The sequence below is a fragment of the Vulpes vulpes genome, chromosome 1 (assembly GCF_048418805.1).
Source record: "Vulpes vulpes isolate BD-2025 chromosome 1, VulVul3, whole genome shotgun sequence".
Taxonomy (NCBI): Eukaryota; Metazoa; Chordata; class Mammalia; order Carnivora; family Canidae; genus Vulpes; species Vulpes vulpes.
Window position 1 is genome coordinate 136,505,583 of NC_132780.1, and position 23,336 is coordinate 136,528,918.

Here is a 23,336-nt window from a genome sequence, read left to right on the forward strand (position 1 = left end):
CAGACAGGATGTTAATTACCAACAGAATGAGTCTTCAGCTTTAGCAAATCATTAAAAATATTTATAATAACCTTAAGTCTTAAATAATATAAGAAAAAGCTATATCATTCACATTTTAATATCAACTACTTGAGGGAAGATAGCTTGAATTTCTTGATTAAAATGAAATGCAGTGATATATTTGGATGTTTTATGATATTCTTACATATTTTTTCCTAGAATTGGCGTGATTTGGATGCAAGAATAACAGATACAGCAAATGAATCAAAAGATAATGTCAGATATTTGTACACTCTAGAAAAAGTATGTCAACCTCTCTACAACTATGACCTAGTAAGTATGCTTTTTAAAGTGTAGTTTGGAAAACAACTCATTTAAAAATAACTGTGTGATATATATGTATTGGGAAATGTATACTGCAGACAAGTTGCTTAAAAGATATACTTTCCTGTTATATAGCTATCATGAATCGTAAACTCATTTAAACCTACATTTAAATATTTGATATCATAAGTATGATCTCATTGGTGAATTAAACTAATTAATTAATGCATTGATGCATAATAAATTACTCCAGAACTGATTGAGATTAGCTTTTACTACATCACAGTTCCTGTAGATCAAGAATCCAGGCATAGCATAGCTTGAGTGCCTCTGCTTCATGGTCTCTCATGAAGTTGCAGACCAAACTATTAGCTAGGAATGTGGTTTTATTGCATGTGGAGGCTGAGAGCTGGAGGGTCCACTTCTGGGCTCACTCACATGGTTGTTGGAAGGCCCCAGTTGCGCACCACTTGAGCCTTTCAATAGGGTAACTTGCTTCCCCTAGGGTGAATGATCCTGGAGTGAACAAGAGAGAGTGCCCAACCAGCACTACCCTGATAACAAAGCACTACAAGAAAAGAAAGTTACATATTACTATTCTTGATGAATGTAGATGCAAAATTTTTCAACAAATATAAGCAAAGCAAATTCGACAGCACATTAAAAGGATCATACACCTGACCAAATGGGAATTATTCCTGGGATGCAAAGATGATTCAACATATGCAAATAATACATGCGATATACAGAATAGAATAAAAGAAAAAATTGTGTGATCATTTCAATAGACGTAGAAGAAGCATTTGATAAAATATAACATGCTTTCATGATAAAAACTCTCAGACCTGAGTACTGAAGGAATGTCCTTCAACCTAATAAAAGCCACATATGACAAGCCCACAGCTAACATCATACTCAACAGTAAAAACTGAAAGCTTTTTCTATAAGATCAGGAGCAAGACAAGAGTGCCCAGTCTTGCCAATTTTATTCAACATAGTACTGGAGGTCCTAGCTAGAGCAGTCAGATAATAAAAAGAAATAAAAGGCATTCAAATTGGAAAGGAAGAAGTGAAATAGTTTCTGTTTGTAGGGATGTGATACTGTATATGGGAAATCCTGAAGAATCCACCAAAAACTATTAGAACTGATAAATTCAGTGAAGTTGCAGGATACAGAATTACATACAGAAATTAGTTGTATTTCTATACATTAACCACAGAACATCGGAAAAGAATTAAGGAAAATAATCTCATTTAAAATATCATCAATAAAATACTCAGTAATAAATTTATTCAAGGAAATGAAAGATCTGTACCCTGAAAGCAATAAGACTTTGATGAATGAAAATGAAGACAAAAATAAATGGAAAAATGTCCATGTTCATGAATTGGAAGAATGAATATTGTTAAAATTTCCATACTACCCAAATCCATCTATAAATTTAATGCAATCCCTATCAAAATTCCAATGGCGGGCGGCCCAGATGGCTCAGTGGTTTAGCGCTGCCTTCAGCCCAGGGCGTGATCCTGGAGACCCCGGATGGAGTCCCACGTCAGGCTCCCTGCATGGAGCTTGCTTCTCCCTCTGTCTGTGTCTCTGCCTCTCTCTCTCTCTCTCTGTGTTTCTCATGAATAAATAAATAACAAAGCAGAACAAAACCAAAGTTCCAATGGCATTTTTTTTTCAGTAATGGAAAAAAAAATCCTAAAATGTGTATGGAACCACAAAAGACCCCCACTAGAAAACAATCCTAAGAAAGTAGAACAAGGTTAGAGACATTGCACTTCCTGATTTCAAGCTATACTGCAAAGCTATGGTAACCAAAACAGCATGGTACTGGCATAAAAATATACAAATAGATCAATTGGACAGACACAAGAGCCTAGAAATAAATACTTGCATATATGATAAAAAAAATTGACATGGGAGTCAAGAATACTCATACATGTCATATATAATAATAATTCGTATATGTATATAAAATGGAATATTATTCAGCTGTAAGGACTCCTGCCATTTGTGGCATGTATGGACCCTGATGACATCATGTGAAGTGAAGTAAGTAAGACAGAGAAAGACAAACACTGTATGATTTCACATGTGGAATCTAAAAAAGTCAAACTCAGGGAAACAGTAGAATTTTAGGGTTGGGAGTGGAGAAATGGGAAAATGTTGGTCAATGGGTACAGAATTCCAGTTGTAAAGCAATAAGTTTTGGGAATCTAATGTATATCATGATACCTTTTATCCTTTCTTTAGGTAGAGAGAGGAAGTCAAGGAAACCAGCATTTGTTGAGAAGTTAGGGCAGAGTGTCCCAATTTTGACTGGGTGTTGCCTCTTTTGTGAATCATATGTATGCAGGAGAGTTGTTACCTGGACAGTTGTGGGGTTTTAAAAAATACTGTATTTATTTACTCATGAGAGACAAAGAGAGAGGCAGAGACAGAGGCAGAGGCAGAAGCAGGCTCCATGCAGGGAGTCCGGTGCGGGACTCGATCCTGGTACTCCAGGATCACGCCCTGGCCCTAAGGCAGGCGCTAAACCGACGAGCCACTCAGGGATCACGACAGTTGTGTTTTTAAAGGTGTCCACAGTCTTGAAAACCTCTGGTCTTTTATTGAAGGCATTGTACCACATATTTTCCATGAGTTTTCATTCTGTTCACACAACAATCCTCATTTTAAAGACTAGGAAACTGAATTCGTGCTTTCTAGAGCTATAACTCATGAGAATGAATTTGTGTCTAGCATTCTTTGGCATTATGTGTCATTATTTGTTCCTACTTCTCTATGCTGCTCCTTCAAGGTATTCTCTAAGTTAAAATTCTTTCAAAAATAATTTATATTAGTGTCTGATACACATATTCAGCATTCTCCATTCTAATTTTTGAAGATAGTCAAAGCCTGCACATCCACACTGCCATTGGCTACATGGTTTGGTTGACCAAACTTTTGAGGGCAGGGTAAATGCTGGTTTCATCCTAGAGGCAGGGAAAGAGGAAGAGTCTATGTTCCATATCACTCAGATTTAGATAAGAGGGATGTGTTTAGGGGTGGTTCATTCCCATTCCAAGAGGACATCAGTAGCCAAGGAGTTTAATGTGAGTGAGGATGGGAAGAAGAGGGGTTGAGAGTCTTGGGCAGGCACAGTTCTTAGGACCATTCAGGAATCCATCCTCCATGAAAGAGAATAGGAAGACCTCCAGGAGAAGTCTTTTAATGATTCCATAAAGAGATGATGGATTTTACTTACAACTTATTTACACCCCTAGTACTAGAACTAGACTTCTGTTGGGGACCTTTAAAAAAAAAATCTGTTTTCCATAAGAACATGTTCTTTTTAGATGTTTATATATATAAGACCACGAGTAAAGCAAACCAGATTGTGTGGTGATAGAGAAATATGGCTATTGTTTAGCTCTCTCAGTAGCTCAATGACTTTATTCCCCAGCTTTACAGCATGTGCAATTGAAATTTGTGTCTAAGAAAAATCAGAATTTTCACATGTCACATACATTTGCGGTTACTCACAAGAGCTGACAATGCAAATCTTAAATACACACGTATCCAAAGCCTACTCTAGGACTACCTGCAAGTAGATTACAATGTGAAAAATAATAGATGAGGCTCATATACCAAAATGTTAACATTTGTAAAGCATAATGATGGGTATAAATGATCATTATATTATTCTCTGTATTTTTCTATTTATTTAAAGCTTTTCATTATAAAAGATAAATTTGGAAGTAAGATAAAATGTTTTTTATTGTTATCAAGACCTCTAGATATTTAGATGTACTAATTTCAGCTTCTTCATTGGAGAGACTTATTTAAGTTTATATAATTTTCAAATCTTTTAGTTCTGGTGTTCTTTTAATCCTAGTAATTTAAAAATGTTATTCAGTTGCTCTAGTCATGGATATATCTTTATTATTATTATTATTATTATTATTATTATTATTATTATTATTTTGTTGTTATTGAGCTTTTTACATTCTCTGCTGTGGGAATGGTTTCCACTTGTTGCATGTGCATCTGTTCCACTCCGCTATGACTCCTCCATAAGCTTCCTTATACTTGAATTTCTTCCAATATCCTCTGAAACTAGTGACATTCAGTAAGCTTGTTGAAAGGTAAATTGAATTGATTAGTGGAAATGAGTTCTAGTCAGATCTCTGTTTTTAACCACCTTTCTCATGATAAGCAAGTCACTTTACCCCTCAAGATAGCAGGTTTCTTCATCTTTAAAAAGATAATCTTGAACTATTAATCCTTAAAATCACTTTCACCTCTAAAATTTACTTTTAAATAAACTAAGTTCAGATGTACAGAAAAATTACAATGATAGTACAGAATTCTCTTCACCCAGTTTCTCCTGTTAATATCTTGCATTCCCTTGGTACGTTTGTCAAAGCTGATGTCCTTTTTCTGTTCCAAGATCCAGTCTAGGATGCTACATTACATTTAGTAAAAGTTGACTTTAAGATCAAAATGTTACACTTTATGTGTGTTTAGAGTTTTGAATATTATAGGATATTGGTTATTAAAACTATGAATATGTGATGGAATTCACTTAATATATTTCAATTTTAGGTTTCCATGGCACATGGAATACAAAATTTGATTAATGCCATCAGAATGATTCACAGTGTGTCACGGTATTATAATACCTCAGAAAGAATGACCTCATTGTTTATCAAGGTGAGTTTCCAAGGGAGGAAATCATACGTGTAACCCTGTGAAAAAGTTAACAGTACTTTTCCTCTAGGCCAGGGAAGGGAAATGGGAAGTTTGGATGCGTCTCAGAGTTCTGGATTTGAGTACTTCCAGTGGACAAGAAAAGAAAGGTATTGACTGGTCAGTTGTACTTAATTGAAGGTGTACCTTCTTGTCAGACGTAAGCCCTCAGACTTTTTGTTAAGTTAACTCCTTCCTTCCTTCCTTTCTTTTTAAAGGGAGAGAGAGGTTGGGAGGAGGGACAAAAAGACAGGGAGAGAAAGAATCCTAAGCAGGCTCCATGCTCAGCAGGGGCCCAATGTGGGTCTTACTGTCATGACTCCGAGATCATGGCTGATGCTATTCTAATTTATTCATTTCAAATGGTTTTGCTCAAGAGCTAAGAATTGTGTCCATGATCAACATGCTTCTTCAGCCTCTCCCACCAGCACTGTAATTTGTGTAAAATCTTCTTCTGTCATGACATGTGGTTCATTACTTAAATAATTTGAAAAACCATCCAAGAGACACATGACTAAAATTTCTTTGTGATTCAGGCAGAACATAAATATAAAGAGTAACAAACACATTTCAACTCTCTTCTTTTAAAATCAAGCAATAGATCTAATCATTATCCATTTCTTAAAACAAGACAAGAACATTAGGATTTTTCCCCAACCCTTGTCTCTTTCTTGCTATGTCCCACGCTGAGATTTCTAGTTCTATATTTCTGTTAACATTTTTAAGCTGTCTTGTCTAATATTTTGCTAACATGAATCCACATGTGTTCAGACTAAAATCTAAGCATTGCTAGTTTCTTTGATCACCTCTGTTTTGTGATTTCCACATCTTCCTCCATCTTGGATTCATTATTTCTTTGGCTGAAAAGTATTCTCAAGTGGTTCTTTCAGAGAGAGTCTATGTGTGAATTTGTGCATGTCTGAAAATAGCTTCATTTCTTCCTGCCACTCAAATGTTAGCTTGACTGGGATTCCAGGTTCAACATAATATTCTCCTGGAAACTTGAAGATATTGTTGTCTTTTATCTGGTACTGTTGATGAGAAATTTGAGGCTAATCTGATTCTTTTTCTTTTGTAGGCAACCTGTCATAATCTTTCAAGAAGCCTTCAGGATTTTTTCTTTTTCCTTGAACTTGTAAAATTTCAAAGTGATGTGGTTCTTTTTACATTTATGCTGTTCTATACTTGCTGGATTGTTGCAATCTAGACAATTTTGTCTCCATTCCTGGAAAATTTCCCTCCTTTGCCTTTGAGTATTCCTTACCTACTTGTTCAATTTGTTCTGTCCCCTTGAATCTAACTTCCATTTCTCTTAATATTTTTTGTTTTGTTTTATTTTGTTTTGTTATGATGTAAAATACTCTCATATCTTTTTCATGGATTAATTTAATTAATAAAATATATTTAAAAATATTTTACATCTTTTTTTTGGTATTTCCTCTTTGTTGAATTTAAAGCCTCTGTTACCATGTTCCTTTTCTTTTCTTTTTTAAAAATTTATTTATTTAGAGAGAGAGCATGAGAGAGTGTGAGTGAGAGGAGGGGCAGAGAGGAAGAGAGAGAATCTCAAGCAGAATCGTCATTGAGTACAGAGCCTGATGTGGGGCTCGATCTCAGGACTCTGAGATCATGACCTGAGCTGAAATCAAGAGTCTGTTACTTAACTGACTGAGCCACTCAAGTGTCCCACTGTGTTTATTTTCTTTACTTGCTTTGTGATTCTGAGTTGTCTGCCTATCTCTGTATTTAACTCCTAGTTTGCTTCCAACTTTGTTGCTTGCAGATCTATCTCTTTTGTGTGTTTGGCAGGGGGTGATGGTGGTAGGGAGTGTGAAGAGCTATTTCTTTGACATGTTCTCCTGGGGTGCAGTAGCTTCCTGGAGCATGGTTCACACTCATGGCTCTGTCCTGTCAATATTTGTCATTGTTGCCCACTGTACAAGCTGCTTCAAATTCGGTGTGTAGGGTCACAACCAAGGGTCATCTCTCATTGTCTCCCACCTTGAAGATTTACCATATTTATGGGAAATAAATTCCACCTTCACAGTAACTTTATTTATGGGAAATAAATTCCACCTTCACAGTAACATTCCACCTTCACAGTAACTTTCTCCAGAACTGGGTTTGGTTTTCTCTAGTCTTTTTAAAAATTTTTCTCTCCTGTAGATTCAATCTTTTGTGCTTTCCATATTTTAGGAATTCTCAAAATTTCTTTACTTCAGTCTGCCCTCTCAATCTAACCTCGATCATTTTTTCCTCCTCAGTATTTTGGGGAATGTGAGAGATGGTTAACTTTAAATTTAGTTTGCATGTTGAAGGATGGTGAAGAATCACAAATTTGAGTTTTCTTGGTTTTGACTAGAATGTATATTTATTTTTTATACTGTGATTCATTCATCCCATACATTTACTGTTTATCATATTTTTTATTCTTGTGGTTAAAAAATCTTAAATTTTATTTCTCTGTTTACCTATAGCTGTTTTGGCTTGTATTTACTTTAGGTAACAAATCAAATGGTTACAGCATGTAAAGCATATATTACTGATGGAGGAACTGTCCATGTATGGGATCAGGAAACACCAATCGTATTAAAGAAAATTCAGGTTTGTCTGAATATCCTTGTTTTCCTAAAGTAAGACTTTTCACCATCTGGCCCATTTTTGTTTACTTTGCTCATCCACAAAACATGTTAACTTTGAAAAAACATTGTACAGAGTAGCATGAGAATATAAAAGGAGCCTCATTAAAATGATTTAGTACTTTATATTTATATTTGGTACTTTATATTTAGTACTCCTTTGGGGTATAATTTAATCCTCATCTTCTCCATGGCTGCCTGTATTGGACGCCTCTTGCTGTCTCATATTCCCTGGTCCCCACCTTTCCCTCCAGCCCCTGTTAATTTCATTTTGTTGCCTTTTTGTGTTGGCTAGGACTGCTATTTATTCGTAAATTATCAAGGTGATTGTTGGCATCTGTTGTTGATCTTCTTTTGGAAGAGAAAGTTTCTGACATTTCTAACATTTCCCTATTTTGATGCATTCATAGGTTTTAAATACATCGTTGACTGGATTGAGGAGGTTCTGTTCCTAGTTTTAGTACTAGCAGAAGTTATGAATGGGCTTTGAAAAAAATTTTTTTCTGCATATATTTATTGAGATGCTTATTAGAGTCTTCTCAAGCTGTTAGTGTGATGGACGACATGTTTAGGTTTTCTAAAATGAAACTTTCCAGGTCATGGTGTAATTTAAAAAAATTCTTTGTTTAAAGCACTCTAACATTTGGATTGCTACAATTTTGTTTAGGAGTTTTTGCAATTGTATTTATGAGAGATAGAGAGCCTGTAAGTTTCCTTTCCCATACTGCCCTTGTCAGTGTTTTCAGCCCTGAGGTCTCAGAAAGAGTGGAGGTGGAGGAGGTGAAGGTAGTATTCACCCCTTTTCTATTCTCTGGAAAAGTTTGCAGAAAATTAAAAGGATATGTTTTTTGAAAGTCTGCAGGAAATGACCATACCCAGAAGGCTACATCCAGTTATTGGCTGTCCTCATGTGCTGCTCCCTGGGCTTTATGGAGCCAAGGCACAAGGCTGGGACTGGGAGGCAGAGCCAGAAAGGATGCTCAGTGCCATCCAACTAGTATATGAAGCACTACACTCACAGAGTTTTATCTTAGCACTGCCATCACTGCTCTGACTCCTGGAGCCAGAGGATAAAAAAGAGTGGTAAGAGGGAACAGAGGATGAAGAATTACTAGTTACTGAGACAAGGAACCCCAAGGGACCGTGTGAGAGAAAAAACTGTTTTCCCCTTTCCTTTGCTTCTTTTCCAACTTCTAATCCTGCTAGGACCTACACCCTCACCCCACTCTACACATGCCTTATAATGCAAATAGTATATGTTCCTGTAAGGGACAAAAAGATCATGAGATCTTTGGAGTCTTTGAGCACAATAGATGATATCTAAGGAATGGCCAGGCAGAGCCATCAAGTGCCTATTCCAGAGCACTGGCACTAAACATCTTGATGCCAAGACCCCCTGGCTTCAGGGAATGAGTGCCTTATGAAGGACACCTGGACCCTGTTCTTGTTCTGGCCAGTTTCTAGATGCCTAGGAGGATACCTGCACCAGACCACAATTGCCAATAAAAACTCCAGATCCCAAGCAAAGACAAGACATGTGTGTCTTTCCTTTCTTAGTCTCCAGGATGATCTGTCTCTATCTGCTCTCTCTACATCTTCAATAAACTCTGCTTTCACCTCCTGCTGGCTTGCATTTGATTTTCAACCTGGGTGAAGCCCGGGACCCTCTTGGCTAGTCCTGTGGGAGTCCCCTCAGTCCTCAGACCTGGTCTGCCTGCATCATTAGGATAGTTTCTCAGGCTGAACATACTTGATCCCAAAGACTGGAAGAACCAGGCTTATTATGTGGTTCTTTGACTTGACCATGTAAGACACAGAGTTACACAGAGACAGAGCAACGGTGTTAAAACATCACTGAAAGCAGCTGGTGACCCAATAAAAGGAGATAATGGCTACTTCACAACTACTTGTATAAAGAAAGCTTATGAAAATATCTGATCCAGGGAAAATAAGAGAATCTAGTAGATAGAGCTTACTTTCGTAAATCAATTCTTTTTCGAGAAAGACAATTTCTTCGGAGTGTTTTCCCCAAGGCTTGAAAGGAATCCTAGATAGTTAAATAATTAAAAGGCCCCAAAACTTGGTGATATGAATTCATCACTTGAAGATGTAGAGGCATTTTATTCCTTCTGGTATAATTTTTACTTCTGGAGAGAATTTTCATTTTTATTTATTTATTTAAACTTTTAAAAAGTTTTTATTCATTCATGAGAGAGACACAGAGTGGGGGGCAGAGAGAGAGAAGCAGAGACATAGGCAGAGGGAGAAGCAGGCTCCATGCAGGGAGCCCAATGTGAGACTGAATCCCAGGACTCCGGGATCATTCCCTGGGCCAAAGGCAGGTGCTAAACTGCTGAACCACCCAAGGATGCCAGAATTTTCATTTTTAAATGAAGAAGCAAGATGTCATGGTGTCAGGATATGGGTTGAAAAGCAGGACAGAGCAACAGGGCCACCAAAAAAAAAAACAGGGCCACCAAGAAATGAATGAGAACATTAATTGATAATGCATGTAACCATGATGCAAGGATAAACAAATCCTAAAGAGAAAAAGAAAAAGCCAAGAAAGAAAAGGAGAAGAAAGCAAGCACAAGAGGAAACAGAAGGAGCCAGAAGCTAAAGAAAAATCAAGATAAGCTGAATCAGCAGCTGCCTGGATTGCCTAAGGAGAGAAGAGTAGAGGTCAGACAATAGGCATTATCAGCAAGGAGGGAAAAGATACCCAGAAAAAAAAAAAATCCACTAACAGGGAAAGACAAAAACTTCAAAACTCATAGAAGAGGGATCCCTGGGTGGCGCAGCGGTTTGGCGCCTGCCTTTGGCCCAGGGCGCGATCCTGGAGCCTGGAGACCCAGGATCGAATCCCACGTCGGGCTCTCGGTGCATGGAGCCTGCCTCTCCCTCTGCCTGTGTCTCTGCCTCTCTCTCTCTCTCTCTCTCTCTCTCTCCTCTCTCTGTGACTATCATAAAAAACAACAACAACAAAAAACAAAAACAAAAAAAAAAACTCATAGAAGACCTGGAAGCGCTTTTCTGAGAATGAGACGGAGCAGGTTAGAAGGAGGGAAGAAGTGGAAAAACTTTCAGATAGTTCCAACTAGCAAGCTTCCATATTTAAATGAAATGCATCAGCATCTACAAAAGAAGTAGGACACTAAAGGAGGGCACTTGATGGGATGAGCCCTGGGTGTTATACTATATGTTGGCAAATTGAATTTAAGTAAAATATTTTTAAAATGCAAAAAAATAAAAATAAAAATAGTAATAAAATAGTAAATAAAATATTTCTAATACTAAAAGAAAAGTAGGAATGGTTGCTTTGGTAAAGCAGAAGAAACAAATAAGCAAATTGGAAAAGAGAGAGAGGAAGCTGAGGCTTATATGTGATAAGCATCTAAGAATGCAGTGAAGCCAACTGCCGAAGGTGGAAATGGCCATAAAAACTGTTGGGAAGAGAATTGATCTGCAATTACTAATTGAAGCTGTGAACTTCCTTCCTGGAATAAATTCAAGATGGGAATTAAGGACTGTGGACTCAGTTCTAGTGTCTGTGTGTATTGGTTTCCCCATATCAATGAGGGATTCTTGGACACTCGCTGAGTGTCCTACAGTTTAACTCAATTTTGTCATCCCATCCCACAGGTTAACTCCCACAAGAGTGGGGCTCCAGATCAAGTCCAGGTTGTCACATGTGCTTTTGACTAACTGGCTGTAGGTTGGAAGTTCCAATGACACCCCCAGACCTTGAGTTCCAGTAATTTGCTAGAGTGCTTCACAGAACACAGAGAAACATGTTACTTATGAGATACTGGTTTATTATAAAAGAATATAACTCAGGAATAGGCAGATGGAAGAGGTACATATAAGGCACGGCATGGGGATAGGGCATAGAGCTTGCATGCCCTCTCAGAGTGTACCACCCTCCCCAGATCCCCATGTGTTCACCAACCTGGAAGTTGTCCCCTCTTTTTGTGTTTTTATGGAGGTTTCATTATATTACATAGGCACGATTGATCAACTCCTTGGCTATTAGAATATTTAACCTTTAGGCTGCTCCCCACCAAATTAGGGGGTAGGACATTCCTGGTTGTTCCCCTGGCAACCAGCCTCTACACTTAGATGCTCCCAGAAGTCACCCCATAATGTAAACCCAATTGTGGTGGAAAGGGGGCTTGTTATGAAGAACAAGATACCCATTTTACCTTTATGGCTCAAAAGCAATTTCAAGAACTGAGGACAAGAGGTCAAATCTTATAACAAAAGATGCTCCACTGTTCTTGTAATTTGGGAAATTGCAAGGTTTTGGGGAGCTGTGAGCCAGGAGCCATGGATAAAGACCAAATATTTATGAAAAATATATTTTGGTCATCAGAATGACCAAATATATGTATTTCTTATAAATCACAATATTACAGGAAGCTGTTGCCGACCACACGAACACATATTCTTTTTATGGATTTGGCCAAAAAAAGTCTCCAAAGTCATGACCTGCATCATAAGATAGCCCTCTACAGGGAGTCATGCGTCAAGCTGACAGTACAACACCTTTGGAACAATTTGAGAGTCCGTGCACACATTTCACCTCTTGGACAACAGAAGAACAGAAGCTTTTGCAACAAGCTTTGAAAACATATCCAATAAATGCACCTGAAAAAAATAGCAGAAGTAGTGCCTCACAGGACAGAAAAAGACTACCTAAAATAACATAAGGGACTTATTGAAATGGTAAAAGCAAAGAAAGATGCTCAAGAACATGTTCTGATTGCAAGTAGAGGCACAACATGACTTAGCAATAATCTTTGTCATGTGTACATTTAAAAAATAAAACCAAATATTGCACAAAAAAAGGCCCAATAGAATTCATCTTTTAAGTCACCTGGGCTTGACATTTTCCTTGTGGAACGATTTTAAAATTGTTTACTTTTTTGACAATTAGAGTTTTAAAACTGTGGGTGAAATTTACATAACATAAAATTTACTATTTAACCATTTCCAAGCATATGGTTCAGTGGCATTACATCTCCAGTATCGTGCATCCATCATGACTATCCATTTCCAGAACTTTTGCATCATCCTAAACTTAAACTCTGTAACCACTAAACAACAACTCCCCCAAATTCTCCTTCCCACAGGCCCTGGTAACCTTAATTCCATTTTCTGTCTCTATGAATTTCCCTATTCTGGGTACCTCATTTAAGTGGAATTGTATATTATTTGTCCTTTTGTGGCTGGCTTTTTTCCCCTTAGCATAATGTTTTCAAGTTCAGTCATGTAGCATGTGTCAGAAATTCATTCCTTTTTATAGCTAAGTAAATTAATGTTCCATTGTGTGGAAGCACCACATTTTTTTTTTAAGATTTTACTTACTTATTTATTTATGGTAGACATAGAGAGAGAGAGAGGCAGAGACACAGGAGGAGGGAGAAACAGGCTCCATGCCGAGAGCCTGACGTGGGACTCGATCCGGAACTCCAGGATCGTGCCCTGGGCCAAAGGCAGGCACCAAACCACTGAGCCACCCAGGGATCCCCCAATACACCACATTTTTAAAATCCATTCATCTATTGATAGACATCTAGATTGTTATCACCATTTATCTATTGTCAGTAATTCTGTTATGAACGTGTGTGTGCAATTATCTGTTTGAGTTGTTGCTACCAATTCTTTTGGGTATATTCCTAGAACTGGAACTGCTGGACCATATGGTAATTTTATGTTTAATTTTTTGAGGAATCCCTGAACTATTTTCCACAGTGGCTGTATCATTTCACATTGCCATCAGCAATACAGGAGGGTTCCACTTGCTCTACATCCTTGCCAGTGTTTGTTATTTTCCGTTTTGTTGATAATACCCATCCTGATTAGTGAAGTGGCATCTCATTGTGGTTTTGATTTGCATTTCCCTAATGGCTAGTTTTGATTGAGCATCTTCTTATGTGCTTATTAGGCATTTGTGTATCTTCTTTGGAGAAATGTCAGTTCAAATTCTTTACCTTATTTGTCCAACATGAAGAGATTGAGTGGTGAAGAGGAAGTAATGTAAGGTAATTGTTATTAGATGGTATATTCCATGAGGGTTAGGGGTCTTATCTGTATTCCTGGCATCTCAAGGAGTTCCTAACACTTGGTAGGCACTGATAAATTATGTTGGTTGAGTGAAAAATAATCAATGACCTTGAATGGAGCAATTTGTTGTTTTGGAGATTGAAATAGAAGATGGAAGATGTGTCATAGTTAGAAGTAGGTATGAGACCGCTAATGCACGCATCTGAATTTTAAGAGGAATCACCTGGGAACTTGTTAAAAATATAGCTTCCTGAGTCTCACAGAAATTCTGATTTACTGGCTGTGTAAGGCAGAAAAATGCCCCCCCGAAGGTGTCTTAATCCCTGAAACATGTGAATAAAATATTATATGGCAGGATGGGGGGAATAAGAGTGTTGATGGAAATAGGGTTGCTAATCAGCTGACTTTGGGATGGGGAGGTTATCCTGGATTATCCAAGTGTGCCCAATGCAGTTGTAAGAGGGCGATAGAAGAGTCAGAACCAGAGAGAAGGTATTGTGATAAAAATTTGGCCACTGGTTGGTTTGGAAAAGTTTAACATTATTTTTAAAAATGCTCATTTTTTTTCCCAGGAAATGTTAGCTTGACATGACAGAGAATTCCTACTGGATCCTGCAGACCATGTCCTTTTTTATATTTCTAACAGGTTCACCAGCCTGGATGACCTGGCCAGTGGGATAGCTATAGTCAAATACTAGGGTTTCAGCAATGTACTCATCAAAGACTCGAGGATCTTCTTGTAGAGAAATGGTGGTTGGATGACAACAAATTAGTATTGCAGAATCTTACTGTTTTACATAGCTGTGTGTAAAGAATGCTGAAGAAAAGACATATACAGATAGATGAGTGATAATAAATAGAATGGAGAGATAATTTCTGACCTCCCAGGAGTTCTTATTAGCCATAGAAATGTACAGTGTATGGCATACTCTCGTAACGATAGAAGATAAGGGAAGTACTGATAACGAAGAAGATGAAAATATGATATCAATTAAGAGAAACTATATTCACATTCCCAGGCTTTTCAATATTAGGCAGAGAACTTTTAATGTTAACAGCAACAGCTCCTATTGAGTGGCTGGTGTGATCAATACTGTGCGAGGACAGATTCTTCTATTATGGACTCCCGAACAAACTCTCATCACCTGTTTTCTCCTTCCTTTTAATTTTCTCATAGGATTGCATTTTTCTATTCAAGGAATATCAGACATCTTTTCATAAAACGAGGAAACAGATTTTAGAATCCTCAGGGGAAAAATCTTTTGAGGTTTCAGAAATGTATATATTTGGAAAATTTGAAGCTTTCTGCAAAAGGCTAGAGAAGGTAACCATTATGCAGTCACTGTACCCACGCTCCCCCCTTACTCCCTGGTTATTTTGTACTTTATGTGGTACCGTTAAGAGTTACTGACCTGGGTCTCTTGTCTCACTATTGATGTGAATCATCTCCTATTACTTACAGATCACTACATTTCGGTGTAACTTATTTTTCAGTCCTGATTCAGTCAGCTATTGCTGACCTTCCCCTCTCTCAAGACCTCAATTCTACCTCTACCTATGGAACTTGACTGTAGAAGCTTCTGTGTCTAACGATTGTATTAGGCTGAGGAAAAGTACGTGGTGAGATGCCCACAGTACCTGGCAGTACCCAGGAGTAGTGTAATATCTGGATGTATAGACCCCTTCTCTTTCTAGGTCAGTGAAAATGGTGTATACCTACACACTGTGTGGGGGATGCCTTTGCTGGGCAGGAGCCAGTCAGACACTAGTTGGCGAGGAGTGATTTTTTTTTTCAGGGGGTATCAGGAAGGCCAGCCCAGAGGCTTCTTGGAGTCAGCTTTTGAAAGTGTATAAGGATAGCACATAGGTACCACCCCTCCGATTCCCCCACCAGTTTGCCAACTCCCTACGTCCTGGTAATATTTAGGATTCTGTTCATCATTTGTTGGAAATTGTTGAGGGCATCAACACAGGTTGAAAGGCATCTCCTAGACATGTCTGAAAGGTTTTTATTTGTAACCTCCTGATCCAGCCAGGTTAGGAAAGTATGGGCAATGAAGAGAGCCAAGTTATCAAGTGGGGTCCTTCATACATACCTGTGTGGGACTGTTTTATGTTTGTTTCTTTGGCAGCTTTATTGAGATATAATTTACATACCATTTAATTCACCAATTTAAAGTGTACAAGTCAGTGTTTTCTAATATACTCATGGAGATTGTGCAACCATTATCATAGTCTAATTTTAGAACATTTTCATTCCCACAAAAAGAAGGCCTAACCATTAGCTGTCACACTCTCTTCTCCCCTCTACTCACCCGCTAAATAGCCACTAATATACTTTCTGTTTCTATAGATTTGCCTATTCTGGGCATTTCATATAAATGGAATCATGTAATATGTGGTCTTTTGAACTGGCTTCTTTCACAATGTTATCAAGGTTGATCCAGGTTGTAGCATTACTTTTTATTGCTGAATCATATAACATTGTGTGGATGTCACATTTTATTTATCCACTCATTAATTGATGGATGTTTGGGTTGTTTCCACTTTTTGGCTAGTATGAATAATGCTCCTGTGAACATGTGTGTACATGTTTTTGTGTGGACATATGTTGTCTTTTATCTTGAGTATATACATAGGATTGGAATTTCTGACCATATGGTAACTTTTTGAGGAACTGCCAAACTATTTTTCAAAATAGCTCTATCGTTTTACATTTTCCTTTTTTCTTTCTTCTTTTTTTTTTTTTTAGAAAATTGGCAATGATGACTTATTTATTTATTCATAGTGACACACAGAGAGAGGCAGAGACACAGGTAGAGGGAGAAGCAGGTGGAGGGAGAAGCAGGCTCCATGCAGAGAGCCTGGATCCTGGGATTCCAGGATCACACCCTGGGCTGCAGGTGGCGCTAAACCTCTGAGCCACCAGGGCTGCCCTCATTTTACATTTTCACCAGCAATGTATGAGCATTTCGATTTCTCTACATCCTTGTCAACACTTACTATAGTCTACCTTTTTGAACTTAGGCAGACTAGAGAGTGTGAGTAATATCTATCTCACTATGGTTTTGATTTGCATTTTGCTGATGATGTGGAACATTTTTTAATTTGCTTATAGTCTCTTTGTAATTCTTCTTTGGAGAAATTTATATTCACATTCTTTGCACATTTTTTATTTGGTTATTTGTGTTTTTATTGCTGAGGTTTTTTATATATTCTGGGTATGAGTCCCTTGTCATATTTTCATCCATTCTGTGAGTTACCTTTTTGCTTTCTTGATGGTGTCCTTTGAAGCACAATAGTTCTTAATTTTGATAAAGTCCAATTTATGAATTTTTTTTTGCTGTTTGTACTTTTGATACCCGATGTAGGAAACTGTTTTATGGAGCTGTTTTGTGAACAATAGAGATTTTTTGGGGAAAAATGTCCAATTAGGAGGATATCAGCATGAAGGCCCCATTGGTCAGACATGTTCCATAAAGATGGTTGATGTTTCTTAATGCACTGTATTGTAAACCTTGGGGTAGATCCTGGTTATTCTAAAACTTTCCAGGAGCTAGGACCCTTATCAACTTGGGTGTAGTTTTACTCTTGGTAGAGTTTCAGGGTTGGACCTTAAGGGTGAGCCCATAGCAGTAAAGATCTTTGGTGGCAGGTTTAATCCTGGGCATTTTAGGCACCTATCCATGAAGTAGCAGCCCAAATATTCCTGATGCTGGAGGGAGTGGGTAGTAATGGCCTGTTTCACTAGCTACTTACCATATTGTACTTCTAGAGAAGCCCTGCCTCTAATCTTAAGGACACAATTTTATGCCACAAGGACTCAGCAACCAGAGGTAATGCAGCACTTCCCAGAGACCTCACCTAAAGTGCGTTCTGATTGCTAGGTAATCCCAGTTCCCCTGTACTAAGAATCCCTTAGTTGATGGGCATTACTCCCATATGTAACTGGTGAATATTGGTATCCAGATTTGCAAAGATGAGGCTATAAAATGTACCCTCAAGTGTGGCCAGGCTTTTATATAATCTCCCAGAGGTGGTTACTGAGCTGCCTGGATGAACTTCTCGTGATGAGTGGGCCACAGTTGGGACCACTGTTGGGCTACCTCTGTAAACTCTGAAATCATAGATGAGGAGACTCAGGAGGACAGGCTATGTCAGAGCCCATTGAGGAAAGCAGAGTCAGATGTCAGGATGAATAAGTGACAAAGTCATAGGACAGACAGCACTGAAGTTGGGGTTGGAGAGCTTGCAAACCTCAGAGTTCGACAGAAATATTTAAGGAACAAGTGAGGAAGGTTCTAGTGTGTCACTAGGTTGCCTGAAGTGCACCTTCTGTTGCTAGGTGGAGACTTGATGATGCATTAAGTGTTAGTCTGTCCCAAAATGCCAGAATTAAGGAGGTACAGTATCTTTTGCTGTGTCTTTCTCTTGCTGTCATATAAATTTTGGTGAATATTGGTGTTTCCCAGAGCCCTGTCTTTAGTTTTGTTTTCTTCTCACTCTGACTGTATGTGGGAGAGAATAGAAGGGATGGAAAGCTGGTATTGCTTGGGGGAGATTTAAAGGGATTGGAGTCTAGTAGGTGGAGTAGGGCAACACTGAGATGAGACAAACATAGCAAGTTGAGAACTGGAAATGCTGCCAAGGCTGGTGAGCAAAGAGGGGATTGCAAGTTGGTTGTCAATCTGAGGAGTCAAAAGCTGATAAAGAGAGCTGGTGAAAAAGCCAAGATGGGGACAAACAAGCAGGCATGTGGTCCCAGTTGATCACCATGACTGACTTTCACGTTGTTGCTCTGTGGTGTTGGGAGTGTGGGAGACACACTGGTGAAGTCCGAAAGGCCAAGCACTGACTGCTGTCTGTGCCTCTTGATGACTCTTCATCCATCATGGACAAAATGGAGGATGGTTAGTGACAGGAATTCCATCCCAGTATTTGGCCCATGGGGTGGCAGATTAAGGGACAATGGGCAGAGTCTTGGCAGGTTAGAAGAGCAGAGCATGTAGGTAGTTTGAGTTCTTTGGTTTGTTTTTTCTTTTTAAGGTGAGTGGCTTTTTTGTGTAGGCAGGAGATCCAGTCACTTCTCGTCTTTACATACAGTATATACAGCATACTACGTTGCAGGGGATCATATTTCTTCCAGATTTGGGCTGGCTTCTAGGATGACAGCAGTGTTTGGAAGTGTACAGAAATAGTGGTGTGAGAGTGAAAGTTGCTCTGAAAATGGTGGTCTGGGTTGACATGTGCAGGGAGTTTATGTGAATTCTGCTGGCTTGGTAGATGGACCGGTAGTGTTGTCTTCATGGTGCATAGTATTCAGAAAAATCCCTTGAAAATAGGTTTATTTTCTGTTTGGCCCTTGGACTCATGGGCCTGCCCTGGAGAGCTTTGAGCATTGTTCTCCAGAGCAGGAATCACAGTGGGGAATCATTGATGAAGATTAAGAAATAAGTAACCTGTAGATATGAAGGAGTGTGTGTGTGTGTGTGTGTGTGCATGTGTGTGTGTGTGTGTGTGTGTGTGTATAAAGTAGGTGGTGTTGGCACATCAAGGTAGAGACCACCATTTGTGCAGTAAAGTTCATTTTGAGGGTTTCCCAAGGCTCTTTAAGGGTCACAAGTGACTGTATTTCAAGCTTCTTGGGCCTTCAGCTGCCTGAATGCAGGCAAAAGGGAACACAGATGTGGATTTATTTAGTTTTACATATCAGAACTGTGGCAAGGGCCAAGAAGAACACTAAAGCTTTTGAATTTAGTGATTCAGTGACATAGTTTTCAGAAAATTCTCAAGAGCAAAAGGATGAAACTATTCAGACATCTGTAAGAGCTTTTACTCAAAGTCCTTTCTTTCCCCTCTTGAGAGAGAAAATGATCAAAATCGGAGAAATGTAGTCAACTCTCTTTGGATATGATAGAAATAGTCTAAGAGTAGCAATGATTGGTGACAGATATTTGTCTTCTATTTTATCTCCTCTGACTGGTTTTAGCTAAATTATTCTAGAGGCTGTTTATTGTTTTTCTTTCTTTTTATTTATTTATTTTAAAGATTTTTTAAAAAAATATTTATTTTGAGAGAGGGGGAATGTGTGTGTGTGTGTGTGTGTGTGTGTGCATGTGCGCACGTGCATGCATAGGGGAGAGTGACAGAAAGAGAGGGAGAGAGAGAAACCCAAGTAGACTCTGCACTGAGTGTGGAGCTTTGCTCAGGATTCCCATCTCACCATCCTGAGATCACTAACTGAGCAAAAACCAAGAATCAGACGCTCAACTGATGGCACCACCCAGGTGCCCCTATAGATTTTATTTTTAAGTAATCTCTATACCCAGCATGAGGCTAGAACTCACAACCCTAAGGTCAAGAGTCACATGCTCCACTGACTGAACCAGCAAGGTGCCCCTTGGTTTGCTTTTTCAATCAATGATTCATTAAGAGTTTATTCTAGGGAAGGGTGCCAATATCCCATTTCTGAAATAACATTCCTCTTTTTAAGATTACAGAAATGATAACTATTGTGCAAACATATTCAGCCTTGAGTAATTCCACGATAGAAGGAATAGATATTATGTCAATAAAATTCAAAAACATATATCAAGGGGTTAAGAAAAAACAATATGACATTCTTGATCCAAGAAGGACAGAGTTTGATACAGATTTCTTAGAGTTCATGACAAAAATCAATGGTTTAGAGGTAAGTAATTATACATACTTTTACTTTAGTAATTATGCATACTTTCACTTCAATAAAGCTGAAAAGTAACCAATAGTACTAGAATTTATATATTTCCTATTAGAAGTTACGCTTGTGTAATTGATCAAACCTATTTGCTGCATGAAAAATTTCTTAACTAATCCACAAAATATTTTCCATCTTTTTAAATGAAAAATGAACATACTCAGTAAAAGATATCAATAAATAACCAGAAGCCCAAAGGGCTGTTATAGCTGGGGTTCATTTTTAGTTTTCATTAGACTTTGTATTTGATTTTTGTTGTGCCGAGGGGCCAATGTCATTTTTCCGGACTAAGAGAAAATATGTCATCCTTACTCTTTAAGTGTGAAAAGATTTCCCTTGGCCTTGTACTTTATGGCCATATTCTCTGTACAGCTTAGAGGACAGCTCTAAAGAAGACTTCATCCTGTTTGTCATAGCTTAAGGGGCACCAGAAGGATGAAGGGTACTTAAAAAGTATGTCTGGTGAGACTGCAACATATTTCTCTCCCACCTTTTGGGCTTACATGACCTTCGTTACTCTCTTACTATAAAATACTATTAACCCAAGCTTAGCCCCAGAGAATGGGCTCCTCTTTGCTGTAGAATGTCCTGGAGATACAGAGAGGGACAGGATCTATGCTCTATCCACTTCCTGAATATGAAATTTTTGCCATGAAATTGAGGAAAATTATATATAAATATATTTTTCATTTAAGATTCTTTAAAAATTACATTAAGGTAATCTGGGCAATATGAATAAGAATAATCCTAAAATCCTAACAATGCCTTTTCTTTCTGGCATAGATTTCCTTTCAGTTTTTGAAAATTAGACTGTTTGATATTAAGATATGTTTTAGTTATAGTGTTTGGCTAGTTGGGCAGGGTGGAATTTGCTTCCAAAATGTTTTAGGAATTATATCTTTATCGCAGTGGGAATTTGTTTGTTTTTAAAACTGTTCCTTAAATTATTTTTTAAAGATTTTATTTATTTGAGAGAGTGCGATAGGAGTGTGCGGATCCGTGCATGCGTGAGCAGGGGGATGGGCAGAAGGAGAGGGAGAAGTAGACCCTTTGCTGTGCTGAGCAGGGAGCCCAACGTGAGGGTTAGTCTCAGGACCTTGAGATCATGAGCTGAGCCAAAGTCAGAAGTTTAACAGACTGAGCCACCCAGGCGCCCCTGCTTAAATTATTTTTATGATTTTTTTATCTTTTTATTTTTTTTCATCATGATAAGTGTATTCTTTGATCCCCACCCCCTATTTCCGCCATCCCCCCACCTACATCTCTCTGGTAACCATCAGTTTGCTGATAGTTAAAAGTCTGTTTCTTGGTTTATCTCTCTTTTTCTCCTTATTTGTTTTGTTTCTTAAATTCCACATGAGTGAAATTATATGGTATTTGTCTTTCTCTGACTACTTGTTTCACTCAGCGTTTGTACTCTAGCTCTATCCATGTTGTTGCAAATGGCAAGATTTCATTTTTTTTAATAGCTGGATAATACTCCATTGTGCATATATACCACATCTTCTTTATCTATTCAACTATCGACGGACACTTGGGCTGCTTCCATAGTTTGGATATTGTAAATAATGCTGCCATAAATTAGAGGTGCTTGTAAATTTTTGAATTAGTGTTTTTGTAATTTTTGTGTAAATACCCAGTAGGGTGATTCCTGGATCATAGAGTAGTTCTATTTTTAATTTTTTAAGGACCCTCCATACAGCTTTCCACAGTGGCTGCACCAATTTTTATTCCTACCAATAGTGCAAGAGGATTTCTTTTTCTTCACATCTCGCCAATACCTGTTGTTTCTTGTGTTGTTGATTTTAGCCATTTTGACAAGTGTGAAATGATATCTTGTTGTAGTTTTGATTTGCATTTCCTTGATGATAAGTGATGTTGAGCATCCTTTCATGTGTTTGTTGGCCATCTGTATATCTTCTTTGGAGAAATGTCTATTCATGTCCCATTTAAAAAAATTTTTATTATTTTATTTTATTTTATTTTATTTTATTTTATTTTATTTTATTTTATTTTATTTTATTTTATTTTATTTTATTTTTTTATTTTCTAGAGGGAGAGCGAGCAAGGGAAGTGGCAGAGGGAAACGAAGAGTGAAAACCACAAGCAGACTCTGTGCTTAGCATGGAGCCTGATGTGGGACTTGATCTGATTCCTGAGCCGGAATCAAGAGTCAGACACTTAATCGCCTGAACACCCTGGTGCTCCCTGCCCATTTTTAACTGGATTATTTGTTTTTAGGTATTGAGTTCTATCAGTTCTTCATATAGTTTGGACACTAACCATTTATTGGATGTATCATTTTTGAATATCTTCTCCCATTTAGTAGGTTGCCTTTTAGTTTTGTTGATTGTTTTCCTTTGCTGTGCAGAAGCTTTTTTTTTTTTTTTTAATGTAGTCCCCATCATTTGTTTTTGCTTTTATTTCCCTTGCCTGAGGAGATATATCTAGAAGATGTTACTAGGGCCAATGTCAGATTACTGCCTGTGCTCTCTTCAAGGACTGTTATGGTTTCAGGTCTCACATTTAGATCTTTAATCCATTTTGAGTTTATATTTGTGTGTGGTGAAAGAAAGTGGTCTGGTTTCATCCTTTTGCATGTGGCTGTCCAGTTTCCCCAACACCATTTGTTGAAAAGACTGTCATTTTCCATCATATATTCATTCTTCCTTTGTAGAAGATTAATTGCCCATTTAATTTTGGGTTCATTTCTGGGTTTTCTGTTCTATTCCATTGATCTATGTGTCTATTTTTATTCCAGTACTGTACCATTTTAATTACTAGCACTGTAATATAACTTGAAATCTGGAATTGTGATTCATCCAGTTTTTTC

General features: G+C 38.0%; 1 protein-coding gene and 1 pseudogene across 1 annotated transcript in view; both read left to right on the forward strand.

Moving 5' to 3' along the window:
- The window catches only part of DNAH8 (dynein axonemal heavy chain 8), a 335,946-nt gene that overhangs the window by 21,234 nt on the left and 291,376 nt on the right, over window positions 1-23,336 (forward strand). Inside the window, exons 5-9 of the mRNA XM_072746190.1 lie at window positions 220-333; window positions 4,919-5,026; window positions 7,565-7,666; window positions 14,945-15,091; window positions 20,261-20,458. Coding sequence (XP_072602291.1) covers window positions 220-333; window positions 4,919-5,026; window positions 7,565-7,666; window positions 14,945-15,091; window positions 20,261-20,458 — 669 coding nt within the window. The remainder of the gene's footprint in view (window positions 1-219; window positions 334-4,918; window positions 5,027-7,564; window positions 7,667-14,944; window positions 15,092-20,260; window positions 20,459-23,336) is intronic.
- Window positions 10,070-11,317, forward strand: LOC140594917 (dnaJ homolog subfamily C member 2-like; annotated as a pseudogene).